The 20,911-nt window shown below is 43.3% G+C and overlaps 1 protein-coding gene across 1 annotated transcript in view; it reads left to right on the top strand.

The window, feature by feature from the left end:
* Window positions 1–12,541, top strand: part of DKK2 (dickkopf WNT signaling pathway inhibitor 2) — a 253,508-nt gene extending 240,967 nt beyond the window's left edge. The window contains exons 3-4 of the mRNA XM_069743724.1: window positions 4,764–4,910; window positions 11,110–12,541. Of these exons, the coding sequence (XP_069599825.1) occupies window positions 4,764–4,910; window positions 11,110–11,360 (398 nt within the window). The 3' untranslated portion in view covers window positions 11,361–12,541. The remainder of the gene's footprint in view (window positions 1–4,763; window positions 4,911–11,109) is intronic.
* The last annotated feature ends 8,370 nt before the right edge of the window (window positions 12,542–20,911 follow it).

The raw sequence follows: 20,911 nt of genomic DNA, 5'->3' as shown, positions 1-20,911 counted from the left end.
TTGGAGTATCTTACATGCGGAATAGTCTCCTAATTAACGTATTTATTATATTATGACAAGAAATGGTTTGTCTAGCAGTAAGTAATATGTAAGTCATAATGCAGGTATTTGATATTTACTGAGTAGCATTGAAATGTGGTGCGTTTTTTAGTGGCTTTATCTGTTCAACTATACATGTCTGTTCTGTCTGCCACCAGTTTTTTAAGAATTTCCTTGTCTTGTCCTTTATAGGTGTTTAAATAAAGTACATATGTTTTTTAAAATTGCCTATGCCTCGTTTTCACCTACAATTGATGAGGTGTTTGTCTATTAGCATTGTTCTCTGAGGTGGCGAGTCCACTAGTGGGTTTCGGGTTATCTAGGCATCGTAAAGAGCAGAAGACAGCTGTTCATAAGTATAATACTTAGGTAAGGGAACTTACTTTAGTGACACCATTGCAACATTAAAGTAAAACAAATGCTGCAGTGGTGCTTTCATGCTTTCCAGTCAGCAACAAATGAAAGCAGCAAAAACTCCAGTGCTAAAATATTCTATAAGTAGAAAATCACAGCGCTTCTGGTAATGGTGGTGCTCAAGTAGAATCCTATCCATTGATGCAGTCACAATATAAAACTTGGCACTCAACATTCAAAATTCAAAAATACTTTATTTAAAGGAGTACAATACAGATTACCGTAATTAAAAATGTTTATGTCTCAATCGCAGACCTTTATCGGTACTGGCAATAATAAATACAAAAAGGAAAATCTGATAAATTAATGTCTACCTGTCATGAGGGTGTCACGCCCCCTGGGAGGCATTGGGTTAGATGGTCATTCTGGGCAATTAATCACTGGCCTTCTTTAGAGATGGTGTGATTTTGGTTCCCATATTAAATGTATTTAGTTTCTTCTTTTGCTGAAGAGGTTAACACCCCTTTCTATGCTAGTCAGAAATATGCAGCTCCTTTTCAGCTGCTACTGATCTGGTTATTACCTCTTCCTATATAAACTGGCACGACCTTCTTATCCCTGGTGATGAAAGATTTGTCTTCCCATGCTGTGTGCTAAAGGTAAGTGGTTGGGGTAAAGTTGTAGTAAAAGTGATAGGGATAGTTAGGCTCCCAGTTCCAGGGACAACTTGAGACCCCTCTTCCATACTCAAGACCATCACAGCGTGACACTATCATACAGTTCAAAAAGTGAAATAACAGTGTAAAAGAGTGCAAGTGAGCCAAAGGCAAACTATGATAATAAATAAACAAAAAGGTAAGGGAAAAGCATGGCATGATCACAGAAAAAAATACAATGAAAAACAAGAAAATAAATTGCACTTCTAAAAGGAAAAGGACATTTTGAAAGTGCAATTTCTTTTCAGGTATGTAAGGAGGTTGACTGGATCACGGGTACTTGCATGCCAGATCCAGAACTAAAAGGGCTGCATCCTCTGTTCCCGGGGGAAAGCTTTGAGAAGGCGGTCCTTCCCCTGCAGCCTGGGGGAAGTTTTAGTGGGATGGAGTTTCCTGCTGTCTCAGGAGGGCAGGGAGAACCTGAAAAGGGCACGCAGCATTGTAAGGACAAGAGGAAAAAGCGCAAAGCAGGGCAGCCTGGCACTGGCGGAGAGCAGCACAGAGAGCAGCGAGCAGAATGGTGAGCGGCGCACCCTGCTTCCCCCACCAGAGGGTACTGGTGTGGCGATAGGCCATATAGAAGGAGCCCCCATCGCCTGTGGTGCAGAGCCGTGCAGAGCAGAGTCATGTCGAGCCATGCCAGCAGAGCAGAGTGTTTCTGCCAGGGAGCACCAGTGCCACACAGACTAGAGACACGCCATTGACAGCGGGGACCAAAGAGAGAGAGATGGGCAGTGTGCGCCCAGTGACCGCCATAAAGCCAGGTACCAGTCGCTTCAGGATTCTGAATATCGTGTGTGTGCCACCTGAAAGATACCGGGAGCGTGACCATTATTTACATCCCAACTGTGCTAGTAAATATCGGTCCAGACACTTGTGACCTTACCTTGCCAGCGTATGTTAGCAGAACCACACTGGACTCGTACATGACTGTGGCCCTCACTGTTAGTTAGCCACCACAGAATATAGACTAGGGGCAGTGGAAGGTAGTGGAGACCGACCACTATCACCAGAAGGTGGGGTGTTGTTGTGTGCAGAACCCCATTAGTAAGGACACCGTGCCCGCCATTGCTGGCACTATAGTGTACACAGTAGGAGCAGCAGTGTTTGGGCTTCCTGTAACCCTTGCTACCATATTGTCGTTATTTGTACCGTCGTACTTCAGTTGTGCCACTTACACTGTTTAACCCTTTACCTCCCTGCATGGAGTGCTTCCCCTGTAAATAAACCTATTAACCCTTGCACTGCCTCCCGCGCGTTACTGCATCCCGCATTCCTGCTGGAACCTTACACTGCCACTGTATTTTTTCTCTGATCATGTCACATTTTTTCCTCACAAAATTTTTTTTATTCATACTTTGCCTCTGGCTCATTTGCCTTCTTACACTGTTATTTCACTTTTTGAACTGTATGATATTGGCACGCTGTGACGGTCTTCGGTAAGGAAGAGGAGCCTTTTTGGACTGTTTGATAGCCATTGATTTATCTGATTTTCCTTTTTTGTATATGTTATTTCTAGTACCATGGGATTGTACTACTTTTAATAAAATATCCAATGTTGAGTGACAAGTTTTAAATTGTGGTTAAAATATTCTACAAGCCTGGATTTTTTTTACACATTCTGTTTGAATGCAATTTTCTAATGAAAAAAGTAGAAGCAGATTAAAAAAAATTCATAAATATCTGTCTTCATCTATAATCTTTCTTTTTTTTTTAATCACTTTTGGATATCACCTTTATTTCCCCCCCCCCCTTCCTCCCCCCACTCCCTCTAGATGGTTGGACCATCATTGTAAATACGCACCGGTACTTTGTGTCTCCCCTCACCTCATTGTAGTTTGTAAGCTCTCATGAGCAAGGTCGTCTTATTTTGCTATATTATTTTGCTTATATTGTATTATCTTTAGCGTTGTTATTTATGACTGTTGTGTATGAACTGTTAAACTGTGAAGGGTTGCTGAATATGTTGGTGCTATATAAATAAAGATCAATATTAGTATTTATTATTATGACCTAATGAACTGCACTATACCAGTACCCTATACAGTATGTCATAAAAGATGTTGGAAATTAAGGGGATCTCAGATTCTTTGCAATAATTTAAAGAACAGAGTCAGTTGTCATAGATTTTAGAATTTCCATGGAAATGTACAGTATTTTATTTTCAAAGTTTTTCAGATGACTATTTTCATTAGATCCTGATTTGATTGGATTTTTTTAAAGGTTACAATTTTTCAAAGGTATGGGGGGGGGGTGAAAAAAATGTAGTAAACTGATGATGGTTTGTGATCAGCTTTTTAATCAGTTTAGTAGCTAGAATACTTTCATAATGAAATTTCTAGGTGACCCTCCGCAGTATCCACTCTTCGTACATATGTAAATGCCATAGGTTCGCTCATTCTGGATTCTTTACACTCTAATGGTTTCTAATAAAACTAATTGTTTGGTGTGAAAAGCTGGGTCTATTTGTACAATCATATTTTACAAAATGTAGTAAATTGTAACAATGTAACAGAAAATCACAACAAGCATAGAGTGAAAGTAATGAAAAACTGATGCGATGTCTGAAATATTCTAAAATATATCCATATGTTTCTTCAAATGAAGGATCACTTAAAGACATCTTAATATTTCATGAGCAGAAGCGCCTTTAATTTTAACTATTTGCTTGGGTGGTCTCCGTTCTCCTTTCATTAAGCATGTAACAATGCAGCTTTCTATGCATCATTTGCAAAGAATTGAGCTTTTTAATTGGGATGATTGTAGGGGAAATTGTGTGGGTTTTATTAAACGTAAAAGCTTTGAAAAAGTAAATCTGTGCGTAATTCTTTTACCTCTTCTGGAAACAGATCCCTCTCTTGTTACGCTGTTCGTCCAATTTACTCCACAAATTTCTTCTCTTCTTTCAAAGTATTTATTTTTACTTATTTTTAGTTTTGTCAGATGCATACTTTGCTGCTTACCCCAAATTTTATAAAATCCCATTCTCTCCTCACGTGTTACCTTTCTTTTATGCTATGATTTTCTATCCTATCTCCTTATTTTATTGAAAAAAAATACAAATCAAAATGATCATATAGCCTGTAGTAAGTAAATAAGTAAATACCGGTAAATAAATAGTAATAGTACATGTAAATAACATAGGGTATGTACTTATTTTATTGCCAAAAAGCCTTTTACCTTGTCCCTTTTTTAAATAAAGGTCACCAACAATCCTAACACACTAAATTTGTGCGTAAATGCTTAGTAAATGTCTGTTGAAACTAAACAAAACTAAAGAAAATCTGGACCATGGATGTAGAATGATGTCATGTAAATGGCTAAACTTGCAAAAATTTTCAATCTGAAAGTTCCACAGCAGAAAAGATTGTAGTAGTATGCCCTGGTGTACGGCATATCTGTAGAATCTCTCCTTGTATACTATATGTAATGCAGTAACTGCTCTATTCATATCGCCACTTGCTTCTGCACATTCTCTTTAGGTATCCCAAACTACAAAATTCTAGGTAATAAGACCAGCATAGGCACAGATTATCAGATATGGATTGTCATTTTTACTATTTTATTGTTATATCTGAACACAAACATTACTTTTACTGATATACTGATTGTAGCTTGACAACTTAAAATCTATACTATTATATTTTTCAACAGGTATATGTATCCCTGTAGCTGAAACTATCCTAACACCTCATATTCCGGAACTTGAAGGACGCCCAAAGAAGAACAGTCACATGTCTAACAAGGATTTGGGTTGGCAGAATATTGGGAGACATCATTCCAAAATGCCGCATATAAAAGGTGTGACCAAATAAATAAAAATTTAAATGCCTTAAAAGGGGTTGACCAATGAACCAAGCACATTTTAGTTAATAGATCTCAGAATTAAAATATGTTCCATAATTGGATGTGTTAAAGCACCACTCCGGCTTTAAATGTAATTTCCCTGCCCTGTCTCATACTCACCTGCCGCCAACCTTCATTCTTTTCCAGCCTACAGCTCCAGTGTTTCAAGGAGCGCGCCGGAGGTCTTTCTTCAATACATCTCTATGACCGCCTCATTCTTTCTCTCAGACTTGCATTGTGCTCTTGTGACGTAACTTATGACTTCTAGACAGTCAGAAGTTATGGGCACAAGAAGGCGCTATGGGACCGGAGCAGCACCGGTACAAGGTGAAGCCCCCGGAAGGTGTGTATAAGAAAGGTGTCAGGGGGTTTACATTCAAAGTGACAAACCAGCACTGAAAACAAAAAAGCTGCCTAAGTGGTGCTATAAATAAGTTTTACTGTCCCGAGACAATCTTATAAATGGGCCCCTGTGTAATAAATGTGTCTGGTTGGATATACCACAGCTCCTGGGCAGGGGAGGAAGCTAATGAGTATACTTACAGTACATTACAGCATGTGATCTCAGCTGATTTTTTCTGTGAGGAAAAACAAGCTTTTCAAAAGACACGGAAATGTTTCCCTCAAGGAAACCAGCAGCTTAGATTCCATGCTGTCCTGTCTGTATACTCTTTTGCTTTCTTCCCTGCCCAGGAGCTGTGGTATGATCAGACCATGTTACTGTACGGTCAAACACAGCCATTACACAGCACATAGCAGGGGCACATATATAAGATTATCTCAGCTCAAGAACATTTTTTAACACATCCAACTGCAATTATGAAACACTTTTATTCCAAGATCTATTGACTAAAATGTATTTTGCTTACGGAACAACTCCTTTAAAGTTAAAATAGAACCGTACTTTCACCAAACTTTGCACAAACCATAATTACTTGTGATTAAGAAACTTTGTGAGGTATCTTAGCAGAGACATGAGCTCCCTTCCCCGCTTATCAGATAATTCTTCTTCTACCCCCCACTGCCTTCTGAAGTCACCATCCATTGTGCTGTTGGGAAAAAAGCAGACCAAGTTCATCCTTCTCACAGGAGAATGGCTGGCTGGTGGCATCATACGACAAAGCCCATTATTCTCTATGAAGGGAAGGGAACAGATGAGGCAACAGAAAAATATTATGCATACCTCTGTAAAAAGTGTTTTTCCCCACATTACAGATGATTCAGATCAAGACAGCTCAGTCCGGTTTAGTAATATACTCTATGTTGCTGCAGCTTTTTTCTTTGAGCTTAAAAGTAAACGAAGAGATGGTGTTCCCCTCTCTGTGCTGTGCTGTCTATGAGAGAAATCACTGCAACTCATCTTCCCCCAGCTCCCAGTGGATAATAAGTTACAGACAGAGGATATAGAGGGGAAACTGGTGTGAATTCAGGATATACAGAATTTTTTGGACTGTAAGATGCACCGGACCATAAGACGCACCTAGGTTTTAAAAGAGGAAATTAGAAAAAAAAAATTGAAGCAAAAACTGTGGTCGATTCTGTACTAAGTATCCCATATCCTGGTATATATGGTCCCCAGATCCCCATCCTGGTATGCATGTCCCCCTCATCCCTATCCTAGTATACATGGCCTCCTCATCCCTATCCTGGTATACATGGCCTCCTTATCCCTATCCTGGTATGCATGGCCCCCTTATTTCTACCTTGGCATGCATGACACCCTTATCCCCATCCTGGTATGCACAGGCCTCTCATCTCTATTCTGGTATGCATGGCCCCCTCATCCTTATTCTGGAAGGCATGGCCCCCTCATCCCTATCCTTGTAGGCCTGATCCCCCTAATTCCTTTCCTGATATACAGGGCCCCCATCTCTATCCTGGTATGCATGGCCACATCCTTATCCTGGTATGATTGGCCCTCATTCAAACCCTGGTAGGACTGGTCCCCCTTATCCCTATACTGGTATACAGGGCCTCCATCTCCGTCCTGGTATGCATGCCCCCATCCCTATCCTGGTTTCCAGGGCACACATCTCCATCCCAGTATGCATGGTCCCATCCTTATCCTGGTATAATTGGACTCCTTCCCTATTCTGGTGTTCATGGCCCCCTCATCTCTATCCTGGTATGCAGGGACCCCACCTCCACTCTGGTATGCATGGCCTTATCCTTATCCTGGTATGATTAACCCTGATCCCCATCCTGGTATGCATGGCACCCATAAAAAAAACATAAAAAACCATAAACCTTTATGCTTACCCTCCTTGCGCTCCCTCGCAACGTCTTGTTCCAATGCCAGCAACTGATGTATGCTTGTAAGCAGCTCATGGCAGTGACGTCATGTGCTGCTAACAAGCCAAGGACAGCTTCTGGAATACGCACCGCTCCCCATGCCAGGACCATGCACATGGAGAGCAGTGAATATTCATTGCTTTTTAAAGCAAGGACAGTGTTAGCCGCAGCTACCAGGAGTTCACATGTGCCCGCTACTAAAGGGTATGAATATCCACAGCATTCCATGCGTAGAGTGGAGAGCAGTGAATATTCATTGCCTTAAGTAGCGGGCACATGCAAAAGCCCGGCAGCTGCAGGAAGCCGGCTGCTGAGGCTAACAGTGTATCTGCTATTAAAGAGAAATTAATAATCACTGCCTTCCATGCCCATGGGTGTGGAAAGCAGTGAATATTCATTTTTCTTTAGCAGCAGGCACAGCAGTTAGCCGCAGCTGCCGGCTCCTGCATCCTGCATCCTGTGACCCGCTGCACTGCCGCTGCAGCTCCCCCACCTCCTCGCCACAGCCAGAACAGGTACATCCAGACTATAAGACGCACGCCCCATTTTCCTTCACATTTTTAGAAGAAAAAAGTGTGCCTTAAAGTCAGAAAAATACAGTAAGTGACATAAAGGTTAAAAATTGTGCTATTCCTCATATACACACATAGGACAGATAATTTTGATAAGTTACTTCAAAGCATAGTTAGCCTTTAACCCCTTTCTGCCATTAGACATACTATTCCGTCCATGTGGGGTGGGTCCTACTTCCCAAGGATGGAATAGTACGTCATAGGCGATCGGCCGCGCTCACGGGGGGAGCGCAGCCGATCGCGGCCAGGTGTCAGCTGCTTATCGCAGCTGACATCCGGCACTATGTGCCAGGAGCGGTCACGGACCGCCCCCGGCACATTAACCCCCGGCACACCGCGATCAAGCATGATCACGATGTGCCGGCGGTACAGGGAAGCATCGCGCAGGGAGGGGGCTCCCTGCGGGCTTCCCTGAGACCCCTGCAGCAACGCGATGTGATCGCGTTGCTCCGGGGGTCTCCTACCTTCCTCCCTGCAGCAAGTCCCGGATCCAAGATGGCCGCGGATCCGGGTCCTGCAGGGAGGGAGGTGCCTTACCAAGTGCCTGACGCTGCAGCGCTCTTTGACAGATCGGTGATCTGTCAGAGTGCTGTGCAAACTGGCAGATCACCGATCTGTACTATCCCCCCCTGGGACAAAGTAAAAAAGTAAAAAATTTTTTTTACAAGTCTGTAAAAAAAAAAAATCCTAAATAATGAAAAAAAAAATATTATTCCCATAAATACATTTCTTTAACTAAAAAAAACAATAAAAGTACACATATTTAGTATTGCCGCATCCGTAACATCCCGACCTATAAAACTGTCCCACTAGTTAAATAAAATAAAATAAAATAATTATTTTTTCTACAAAATAGTTTTTATCGTATAAAAGCGCCAAAACATAAAAAAAGATATCAAAGAGGTGTCGCTGTAATCGTACTGACCCAAAGAATAATACTGCTTTATCAATTTTACCAAACGCGGAACGGTATAAACGCCTCCCCCAAAAGAAATTCATGAATAGCTGGTTTTTGGTAATTCTGCCTCACAAAAATCGGAATAAAAAGCGATCAAAAAATGTCACGTGCCCAAAAATGTTACCAATAAAAACGTCAACTCGTCCCGCAAAAAATAAGACCTCACATGACTCTGTGGACTCAAATATGGAAAAATTATAGCTCTCAAAATGTGGTAACGCAAAAAATATTTTTTGCAATAAAAAGCGTCTTTCAGTGTGTGACGGCTGCCAATCATAAAAATCCGCTAAATAACCCGCTATAAAAGGAAATCAAACCCCCCTTCATCACCCCCTTAGTTAGGTAAAAATAAAAAAATTTAAAAAATGCATTTATTTCCATTTTCCCATTAGGGTTAGGGTTAGATTTAGGGTTAGGGCTAGGATTAGGGCTAGGGTTAGGGTTAGGGCTAGGGTTAGGGTTATGGTTAGGGCTAGGGTTAGGGCTAGGCTTAAGGCTACAGTTAGGGTTAAGGCTACAGTTAGGGTTGGGGCTAAAGTTAGGGTTAGGGTTTGGATTACATTTGGGGTTGGGAATAGGGTTGGGATTAGGGTTAGGGGTGTGTCTGGGTTAGAGGTGTGGTTAAGGTTACCGTTGGAATTAGGGTTAGGGGTGTGTTTGGATTAGGGTTTCAGTTTTAATTGGGGGTTTCCACTGTTTAGACACATCAGGGGCTCTCCAAACGCGACATGGCGTCCGATCTCAATTCCAGCCAATTCTGCATTGAAAAAGTAAAACAGTGCTCCTTCCCTTCCGAGCTCTCCCGTGTGCCCAAACAGGAGTTTACCCCAACATATGGGGTATCAGCGTACTCAGGACAAATTGGACAAAAGGGGTCCAATTTCTCCTGTTACCCTTGGGAAAATACAAAACTGGGGGCTAAAAAATAATTTTTGTGGGAAAAAAAAAGATTTTTTATTTTCACGGCTCTGCGTTATAAACTGTAGTGAAACACTTGGGGGCTCAAAGTTCTCACAACTAGGGTTGAGCGAAACGGGTCAGCCATTTTCAGAAGTCGCCGACTTTTGGCAAAGTCGGGTTTCATGAAACCCGACCCCTGTGTGGGGTCAGCCATGAGGTCGGCGATCTTCTGAATCTGGTATCCTAATAGGTATATACTCACCCTCGGACGCGCCCTGGTTCTAACCCGCAGCCTTCCTTCCTAAGAATCAGCGCTTGAAGGACCTTTCGATGACGTCGCGGCTTGTGATTGGTCGCGTGACGCCCATGCGACCAATCACAAGCCGCGACGTCATTGAAAGGTCCTTCAGGCGCTCATTCTTAGGAAGGAAGGCTCCCGGTTACAACCAGGACGCGTCCGAGGGTGAGTATAGCAATATTTTTTATTTTTATTCTTTATTTTACACTTAAATCTGAATTCCGATACCGATTCCCGATATCTTAAACATATCGGGAATCGGTATCGGAATTCCGATTCCAGATTCAGAAGATCGCTGACCTCATGGCCGACCCCACACAGGGGTCGGGTCGGGTTTCATGAAACCCGACTTTGCCAAAAGTCGGCGACTTCTGAATCTGGCCGACCCGTTTCGCTCAACCCTAATGGTTACCAGTGTGATGTGTAATGGTTACCAGTGTGATGTGTGATGGCCGCTCTCTGCTCTGTTGATCTCACTGCAAAGCTGTGTGTGATTGTAACTGACACAACTGCAGGTTCCTCTCAGTTTCAGCTTCCATCTCACAGGCAGACAGTGCTGCAATACAGCAGAGCTGGGAGAGCTGTAAGTAGACAAAGCTCAGTTCTATGGTTCTTTGTTATTAACATGTTTCACACTGGTTATTCCCTTTTCATTTGTAATAAGGCAGATTCTCATGCAGATCTGTGTCCGGCCCATAGTCCCGAACAACTCATTTACACCATTTGGCACCACAGTACAAGTGAATGCATCATACTATTATTAAAGTTATCTCTTGTCAGGATAGATTAGGAGAAATAAATAGCATGGTCTATTGAATTCCCTTCCTTCCTGGGGTTGTGGCCTTCGTGAATGAAGGAGAGCACACTTGCTTGGTTGTGTGTATAGCTCCCATAGAAAATAGTGAAGAGATTTGTGTATTCAAAAAAGGACTTCTGTTCTATGGATAGGTGTGATTTCCTTCCAGAAGGAAACATCCAGTTATCATGAGGATAGGCCAGAAGTGTCTAAGAATACACCCTTGAATGTTTACTTTATATTGGCTGTTAATGAAGGGATAACTGTGTAATGTTACTGGGCACTTTAAATAGATCTATAATAAAATTATAATTAACTTCTTTTACACATCTTGGCAGGACATGAAGGAGATCCTTGTCTGCGGTCAACTGATTGTATTGAAGGCTTTTGCTGTGCTCGACATTTCTGGACCAAAATTTGTAAACCCGTATTACGTCAAGGGGAAGTGTGCACAAAACTGAGAAAAAAGGGCTCTCATGGCTTGGAGATATTTCAGAGATGTGACTGTGCTAAAGGCCTGTCTTGTAAAGTATGGAAAGATGCCACATATTCTTCAAAATCGAGACTACACATTTGCCAAAAAATCTAAGCATTCAGCAAAGAGCTGCGGTTCCAACAGACTGTGAGTTTACCGTTGGTACAAGAAGGAGCGCTCTTTAGAATCATTGGTACCGGAGAGCAGAAAACTATGACCTGAAAGGAAATCTATATATTTGAACTGAAGCTATCCAAGCTTATCTGTGTAAATAAACCTTTAGAGACAGTGAAATTGCTTTAAAAAAATGACATTTACTATTGTAACAGTGCATGCACACTGATTTTACAAAATGTATGAAATTTATTTACGTAGGAATAATCGTTATTTGTGTATTCGGTCAAAATGCTATAACAAAATCCAAACATATTTCTTCCGTTTCCTGTACTTTGGCGTAGGGTTTTTTTTTCCATAAAAAGCAATGCAGAACATTTCCAGGGAATACAGCTATAGCAATTTCTTATGATGATCAATCAAGCCAGGTCAGAATTACACCATATCCTGTTCTTTGTCAGAATGTTTTTCAGAACACAGAAATTTGGCTCAACCAATTACTGGCAACTTCCATATACATCTGAGAGCTCAATTATGAATACCAGATCTATGAAGTTTAGAGATTGCTCCAACTTTGCAGAGGAGATCAGCATTATTAAATTAGACCAATTAGGAAAGACACATGCCTGCTTAACACAAAAGTCCATTGCAATGGTTAGTGTCCGTGTGTCTGCTGTCCAGTATGAAATACTACAGTGATTCACTGTGGCTTACATAAATTAACATTATGAGAACATGGAATTAAAATGTCTATAAGGCAACACATTATAATTTAATAGCAATGATGAAGGTTGCTACAGTACGATTACGAAAGCAGAAAATACTGGGATCCAATATATCACCGAATTCTCTTTCTGTATAATAAATGATTTTGCTATGTACTGCAATTATTTATTCCTCTCTTCAGTTTTCAACCATTGGTTTGAACACAGAATAAAATATTCATATGTTTTACTGCATCCATTGTGTTAAATTGTACTAAGCAGCTTGTAGAACATTCATTATAAAAAAAATCATTTAATGTCAGATATTGTGTGACAGCTCTTCTGTTTTAGTAAATACTTGCGTACCCATAAAATAGTTATTTTGGATAATCTTTTCTACTATCTCGACATTGTTCTTATTCTCTGTTATTTCACCTGGAAATGTATGAATAAATTGACCACTGGGTTTTTACCTTTTCTCTTGTGAATAGTCCACATCTCTAAATGGTTTGGCATTGTCCTATCCGAGCTGAAAGTGTCAATCTCGGTAGAAACAATAAATACTCTATAAAATATAACATAATTATATACTATAGAATTTCTATTGATTGCCTGTCTAATGCAGATCATACAGACTTGGAGTGATGCTGAAAACGGTATAATCTATAACTGGGGTGTAGACTACAGATTTATAAATTATGTAGAGTAGCATTTAAATGGTCAGTGTCATTTCAACAAACTTCGCATAAATCAATGGTATAGGCAAATATAAGAAATATATTTGTAATATACAGTTGTGCTCAAAAGTTTACATACCCCGGCAGAATTTTTGCTGTCTTGGCCTTTTTTCAGAGAATATGAATGATAACTCCAAAACTTTTTCTCCACTCATGGCTAGTGCTTGGGTGAAGCTATTTAATGTCAAACTACTGTGTTTTCTCTTTTTAAATCATAATGACAATCTAAAACATCCAAATGACCCTTATCAAAAGTTTACATACCCCATGTCTTAGTATCGTGTATTTCCTCCTCTAAAATCAATGACATCTTGAAGTCTTTTGTGGTAGTTGTGGATATGGTTCTTCATTTTCTCAAATGGTAAAGCTGAAAAGAAGAGAAGAAAGTGCGCAAAGTATAGTGCACACAAGGCGATGATATATCAAAAAGTGGCTTTATTAACAACAATGCCAAGTTAGAAAGCAAAATACAATTAAAAACATTTGAAATTGTGATGGAGTGACATGCAAGACAATACAGGGCAGGTGAGAAAGAAATGTGCAAACAATACCAATAAATATTGAATGTTCACAGAGATAGTCCACATACCACATACATGGCAGAAACAATATGGATAATAAATAGAAAAAAAACTCAAAAAGGAAGTGGCCTCCAATATGCAGGACCATAAAATAAGTGTAGAGTGATTTTAGACTCTAAAATAAGGCGATAGTAAAGCTATCATTTATAGGTCCTGGACCAGGGAGCACACTCCTGAGAGCCAGAAAATATACAAATATATAGATTACTAATAGTGTTGAGTAGAGTTGAGCGACCTTGACCTTTTTAGAGTCGAGCCGGGTTTTGCGAAACCCGACTATGTCCAAAGTCGGGTCGAGTGAAATCGGCCGATTATGACGTAAAGTCGGGATCGACCGAAACACGAAACCCAATGCAAGTCAATGGGGCAGCATAGTCGGCAGTGAGTGGGGGCCAGGAAAACACCTAGAGTGGCCATTTTAATGTCAAAACCATCCATTCTTCTTAATGAAGCTTGTCAAGCGTAATTTACCTTATAATAATTGGAAGGCATTTGAAATTGGGGGTCATTTGGCTAAAGTTGTGGGGGGTAGGGCTGGTTCAAGTAATTAGTGGGCCCAGGAAATCTGGACCACGTCACGGCAGTGGAGCAGGGAGAGGTAAGTATTTCAACTTTGCAAGTGCTGTGAACCTGAGCAAGCAGGGGGGGCCCACTCGTTGGCATTGGCACTGGCACAGGGCCCCTCAAAGTACAGCGGTGTGTTTGCACGGCGGGGGCGCCTCCCACCGGCAGCAACACTTTTGCGTACTATGAGAGGCCCTGTGCCAGTGACGTCGCCAACTAGTATTCCTCCCCCCACCTGATGAAGGAACCTGCACTTTCATCTGCACCTTCCTCTTTGTCCCCGTGTAAGGTGGTATGGTATGCGGGAAGAGCAACCTGACTTTCAGCAGGGTCACAATGTTGTTGTGTAGCGTGCACGGGGAATGTTGCGTTATGGGTCAATGTACCAGCAGACTCATCTATCACTGGCTGGGCAATGGGCACGATGAAGTGGAAACACAGATATAGGCCCAAAGAAGAAAGTGGGCTAAATGCAGTTCAAAATTGGTAACACAGGAATAACCAGGGGGCATTGCAGTGGAGGACAACTGGAATGAGAGGCTGACACAGAGAGTAGGGCCAAATCAGTAAGTAGTCGAAATGCAGTTCAAAATTGGCAACCGTAGTAAACAGGCGGCACAGCTTTGTTCAGTGGAGGAGAACAGCAAGGAGTGGCAGACACCGATAGTAGGCCCCAAACCAACTAGTACGCCAAATGCAGTTGTTCCATTTAACCACAATTTAATGAGAGCCTGAAGATAGAAGCTCAGGAAAGGCAACCTGGGGAACACCTTGGAGTGTAACACACCATCTCTCTCCACCCCATACCCATTTTGTATGGCCTAATGCAGTGTACTTTTCTACAACTACTAAACGAGAGTCGGAAGACCGAAGCAATGGCAAGGAAACCTGGGGAACACCTTAGAGTGTAACACACCCTCTCTCTACACCCCATACCCAATTTGAAGGTCTAATGCAGTGTAGTTTCCAAGAACTACTAAACGAGAGCCGGAAGATCGAAGCTCAGGAAAGGCAACCTGGGGAACACCTTGGAGTGTAACACACCCTCTCGCTACACCCCATACCCAATTTGAAGGCCTAATGCAGCGTAGTTTCCAACAACTACTAAACGAGAGCCGGAAGATCGAAGCTCAGGAAAGGCAACCTGGGGAACACCTTGGAGTGTAACAAACCCTCTCTCTACACCCCATACCCAATTTGTAGGCCTAATGCAGCGTAGTTTCCGACAACTACTAAACGAGAGCATGAAGATCGAAGCTCAGGAAAGGCAACCTGGGGAACACCTTGGAGTGTAACACACCCTCTCTCTACACCCCATACCCAATTTGTAGGCCTAATGCAGCGTAGTTTCCGACAACTACTAAACGAGAGCCGGAATATCGAAGCTCAGGAAAGGCAACCTGGGGAACACCTTGGAGTGTAACACACCCTCTCTCTACACCCCATACCCAATTTGTAGGCCTAATGCAGCGTAGTTTCCGACAACTACTAAACGAGAGCCGGAATATCGAAGCTCAGGAAAGGCAACCTGGGGAACACCTTGGAGTGTAACACACCCTCTCTCTACACCCCATACCCAATTTGAAGGCCTAATGCAGTGTAGTTTCCAAGAACTACTAAACGAGAGCCGGAAGATCGAAGCTCAGGAAAGGCAACCTGGGGAACACCTTGGAGTGTAACACACCCTCTCGCTACACCCCATACCCAATTTGAAGGCCTAATGCAGCGTAGTTTCCAACAACTACTAAACGAGAGCCGGAAGATCGAAGCTCAGGAAAGGCAACCTGGGGAACACCTTGGAGTGTAACAAACCCTCTCTCTACACCCCATACCCAATTTGTAGGCCTAATGCAGCGTAGTTTCCGACAACTACTAAACGAGAGCATGAAGATCGAAGCTCAGGAAAGGCAACCTGGGGAACACCTTGGAGTGTAACACACCCTCTCTCTACACCCCATACCCAATTTGTAGGCCTAATGCAGCGTAGTTTCCGACAACTACTAAACGAGAGCCGGAATATCGAAGCTCAGGAAAGGCAACCTGGGGAACACCTTGGAGTGTAACACACCCTCTCTCTACGCCCCATACCCAATTTGTAGGCCTAATGCAGCGTAGTTTCCGACAACTACTAAACGAGAGCCGGAATATCGAAGCTCAGGAAAGGCAACCTGGGGAACACCTTGGAGTGTAACACACCCTCTCTCTACACCCCATACCCAATTTGAAGGCCTAATGCAGTGTAGTTTCCAAGAACTACTAAACGAGAGCCGGAAGATCGAAGCTCAGGAAAGGCAACCTGGGGAACACCTTGGAGTGTAACACACCCTCTCGCTACACCCCATACCCAATTTGAAGGCCTAATGCAGCGTAGTTTCCAACAACTACTAAACGAGAGCCGGAAGATCGAAGCTCAGGAAAGGCAACCTGGGGAACACCTTGGAGTGTAACAAACCCTCTCTCTACACCCCATACCCAATTTGTAGGCCTAATGCAGCGTAGTTTCCGACAACTACTAAACGAGAGCATGAAGATCGAAGCTCAGGAAAGGCAACCTGGGGAACACCTTGGAGTGTAACACACCCTCTCTCTACACCCCATACCCAATTTGTAGGCCTAATGCAGCGTAGTTTCCGACAACTACTAAACGAGAGCCGGAATATCGAAGCTCAGGAAAGGCAACCTGGGGAACACCTTGGAGTGTAACACACCCTCTCTCTACACCCCATACCCAATTTGAAGGCCTAATGCAGTGTAGTTTCCAAGAACTACTAAACGAGAGCCGGAAGATCGAAGCTCAGGAAAGGCAACCTGGGGAACACCTTGGAGTGTAACACACCCTCTCGCTACACCCCATACCCAATTTGAAGGCCTAATGCAGCGTAGTTTCCAACAACTACTAAACGAGAGCCGGAAGATCGAAGCTCAGGAAAGGCAACCTGGGGAACACCTTGGAGTGGAACACACCATCTCTCTACACCCCATACCCAATTTGAAGGCCTAATGCAGAGTAGTTTCCAAGAACTACTAAACGAGAGCCGGAAGATCGAAGCTCAGGAAAGGCAACCTGGGGAACACCTTGGAGTGTAACACAACGTCTCTCTACACGACGGAAGGGCTGATTCTTAGGAAGGAAGGCTGTTGGAAATAAGCATTGCGCGTCCGAGGGTGATTATATTCTTATTAGGTATATACTCACCCTCGGACGCGCCCTGCTTCTTTATTTGGAATGAATGTTTATTTGCAATGTGGTGTTGACTTTCTCTATTATTTTGGTAATTAATGATTTTATTATTTTCATTATTTTGCATCTTCTCGGCAATAATATAAAGAAGACGCGACAGGACAACACTCGGTGGATGCCATATGTGTGTTTTCAATTTAAAAAAACTTTCAGTTAACTACTTGCAGGAGAAAGTAATTGTAGCTGGTGGCCATTTTTAGTACTGTACCAGATTTTAGTTGTGTGTTTGTTTTTAATGTTAAAATGTCTGCATTTGATATCTCACCAGTATTTTCTTTTTTATAAGCAAAATACTTATTTTTATATTTTCTGATGTTGGTTCCAGGGGTACACGGCCAGCAGTGCCCTGGTCAGTGTAGTAGTAGTTGAAAGAATGGACCGCAGACAGGCATCGAAGGCCTAAAATAATAACACATGGCTGTAGGCAATTTTAAATTGGTTCCAGGGGTACACGGACAGCAGTGGTGTGGTCAGTGGAGGCCTAGTGGAAGGAGTGACCGCAGACAGGCATCGAAGGCCTAAAATAATAACACATGGCTGTAGGCAATTTTAAATTGGTTCCAGGGGTACACGGGCAGCAGTGACCTGGTCAGTGTAGTAGTAGTTGAAAGAATGGACCGCAGACAGGCATCGAAGGCCTAAAATAAAAAAATTGGGCTGGCTGTAGGCAATTTTAAATTGGTTCCAGGGGTACACGGGCAGCAGTGGTGTGGTCAGTGGAGGCCTAGTGGAAGGAGTGACCGCAGACAGGCATCGAAGGCCTAAAATAATAACACATGGCTGTAGGCAATTTTAAATTGGTTCCAGGGGTACACGGGCAGCAGTGACCTGGTCAGTGTAGTAGTAGTTGAAAAAATGGACCGCAGACAGGCATCGAATGCCTAAAATAATAACACATGGCTGTAGGCAATTTTAAATTGGTTCCAGGGGTACACGGGCAGCAGTGACCTGGTCAGTGTAGTAGTAGTTGAAAGAATGGACCGCAGACAGGCATCGAAGGCCTAAAATAAAAAAATTGGGCTGGCTGTAGGCAATTTTAAATTGGTTCCAGGGGTACACGGACAGCAGTGGTGTGGTCAGTGGAGGCCTAGTGGAAGGAGTGACCGCAGACAGGCATCGAAGGCCTAAAATAATAACACATGGCTGTAGGCAATTTTAAATTGGTTCCAGGGGTAGACGGGCAGCAGTGACCTGGTCAGTGTAGTAGTAGTTGAAAGAATGGACCGCAGACAGGCATCGAAGGCCTAAAATAATAACACATGGCTGTAGGCAATTTTAAATTGGTTCCAGGGGTACACGGACAGCAGTGGTGTGGTCAGTGGAGGCCTAGTGGAAGGAGTGACCGCAGACAGGCATCGAAGGCCTAAAATAATAACACATGGCTGTAGGCAATTTTAAATTGGTTCCAGGGGTACACGGGCAGCAGTGACCTGGTCAGTGTAGTAGTAGTTGAAAGAATGGACCGCAGACAGGCATCGAAGGCCTAAAATAAAAAAATTGGGCTGGCTGTAGGCAATTTTAAATTGGTTCCAGGGGTACACGGGCAGCAGTGGTGTGGTCAGTGGAGGCCTAGTGGAAGGAGTGACCGCAGACAGGCATCGAAGGCCTAAAATAATAACACATGGCTGTAGGCAATTTTAAATTGGTTCCAGGGGTACACGGGCAGCAGTGACCTGGTCAGTGTAGTAGTAGTTGAAAAAATGGACCGCAGACAGGCATCGAATGCCTAAAATAATAACACATGGCTGTAGGCAATTTTAAATTGGTTCCAGGGGTACACGGGCAGCAGTGACCTGGTCAGTGTAGTAGTAGTTGAAAGAATGGACCGCAGACAGGCATCGAAGGCCTAAAATAAAAAAATTGGGCTGGCTGTAGGCAATTTTAAATTGGTTCCAGGGGTACACGGACAGCAGTGGTGTGGTCAGTGGAGGCCTAGTGGAAGGAGTGACCGCAGACAGGCATCGAAGGCCTAAAATAATAACACATGGCTGTAGGCAATTTTAAATTGGTTCCAGGGGTACACGGGCAGCAGTGACCTGGTCAGTGTAGTAGTAGTTGAAAGAATGGACCGCAGACAGGCATCGAAGGCCTAAAATAATAACACATGGCTGTAGGCAATTTTAAATTGGTTCCAGGGGTACACGGACAGCAGTGGTGTGGTCAGTGGAGGCCTAGTGGAAGGAGTGACCGCAGACAGGCATCGAAGGCCTAAAATAATAACACATGGCTGTAGGCAATTTTAAATTGGTTCCAGGGGTACACGGGCAGCAGTGGTGTGGTCAGTGGAGGCCTAGTGGAAGGAGTGACCGCAGACAGGCATCGAAGGCCTAAAATAATAACACATGGCTGTAGGCAATTTTAAATTGGTTCCAGGGGTACACGGGCAGCAGTGACCTGGTCAGTGTAGTAGTAGTTGAAAAAATGGACCGCAGACAGGCATCGAATGCCTAAAATAATAACACATGGCTGTAGGCAATTTTAAATTGGTTCCAGGGGTACACGGGCAGCAGTGACCTGGTCAGTGTAGTAGTAGTTGAAAAAATGGACCGCAGACAGGCATCGAATGCCTAAAATAATAACACATGGCTGTAGGCAATTTTAAATTGGTTCCAGGGGTACACGGGCAGCAGTGACCTGGTCAGTGTAGTAGTAGTTGAAAGAATGGACCGCAGACAGGCATCGAAGGCCTAAAATAAAAAAATTGGGCTGGCTGTAGGCAATTTTAAATTGGTTCCAGGGGTACACGGACAGCAGTGGTGTGGTCAGTGGAGGCCTAGTGGAAGGAGTGACCGCAGACAGGCATCGAAGGCCTAAAATAATAACACATGGCTGTAGGCAATTTTAAATTGGTTCCAGGGGTACACGGGCAGCAGTGACCTGGTCAGTGTAGTAGTAGTTGAAAAAATGGACCGCAGACAGGCATCGAATGCCTAAAATAATAACACATGGCTGTAGGCAATTTTAAATTGGTTCCAGGGGTACACGGGCAGCAGTGACCTGGTCAGTGTAGTAGTAGTTGAAAGAATGGACCGCAGACAGGCATCGAAGGCCTAAAATAAAAAAATTGGGCTGGCTGTAGGCAATTTTAAATTGGTTCCAGGGGTACACGGACAGCAGTGGTGTGGTCAGTGGAGGCCTAGTGGAAGGAGTGACCGCAGACAGGCATCGAAGGCCTAAAATAATAACACATGGCTGTAGGCAATTTTAAATTGGTTCCAGGGGTACACGGGCAGCAGTGACCTGGTCAGTGTAGTAGTAGTTGAAAGAATGGACCGCAGACAGGCTTAGAAGGCCTAACATAACAAACTTGGGCTGGCTGTAGGCACTTTTAAATTGGTTCCAGGGGTACACGGGCAGCAGTGGTCTGGTCAGTGGAAGTCTAGTGGAAGGAGTGACCGCAGACAGGCTTCCAAGGCCTAACATAACAAACTTGGGCTGGCTGTAGGCACTTTTAAATTGGTTCCAGGGGTACACGGGCAGCAGTGGTCTGGTCAGTGGAAGTCTAGTGGAAGGAGTGACCGCAGACAGGCTTCCAAGGCCTAACATAACAAACTTGGGCTGGCTGTAGGCACTTTTAAATTGGTTCCAGGGGTACACGGGCAGCAGTGGTCTGGTCAGTGGAAGTCTAGTGGAAGGAGTGACCGCAGACAGGCTTCCAAGGCCTAACATAACAAACTTGGGCTGGCTGTAGGCACTTTTAAATTGGTTCCAGGGGTACACGGGC

This window comes from Ranitomeya imitator, chromosome 1, assembly GCF_032444005.1.
Source record: "Ranitomeya imitator isolate aRanImi1 chromosome 1, aRanImi1.pri, whole genome shotgun sequence".
NCBI classification, from domain to species: Eukaryota; Metazoa; Chordata; class Amphibia; order Anura; family Dendrobatidae; genus Ranitomeya; species Ranitomeya imitator.
This window is presented reverse-complemented; position numbering and strand designations above follow the sequence as displayed.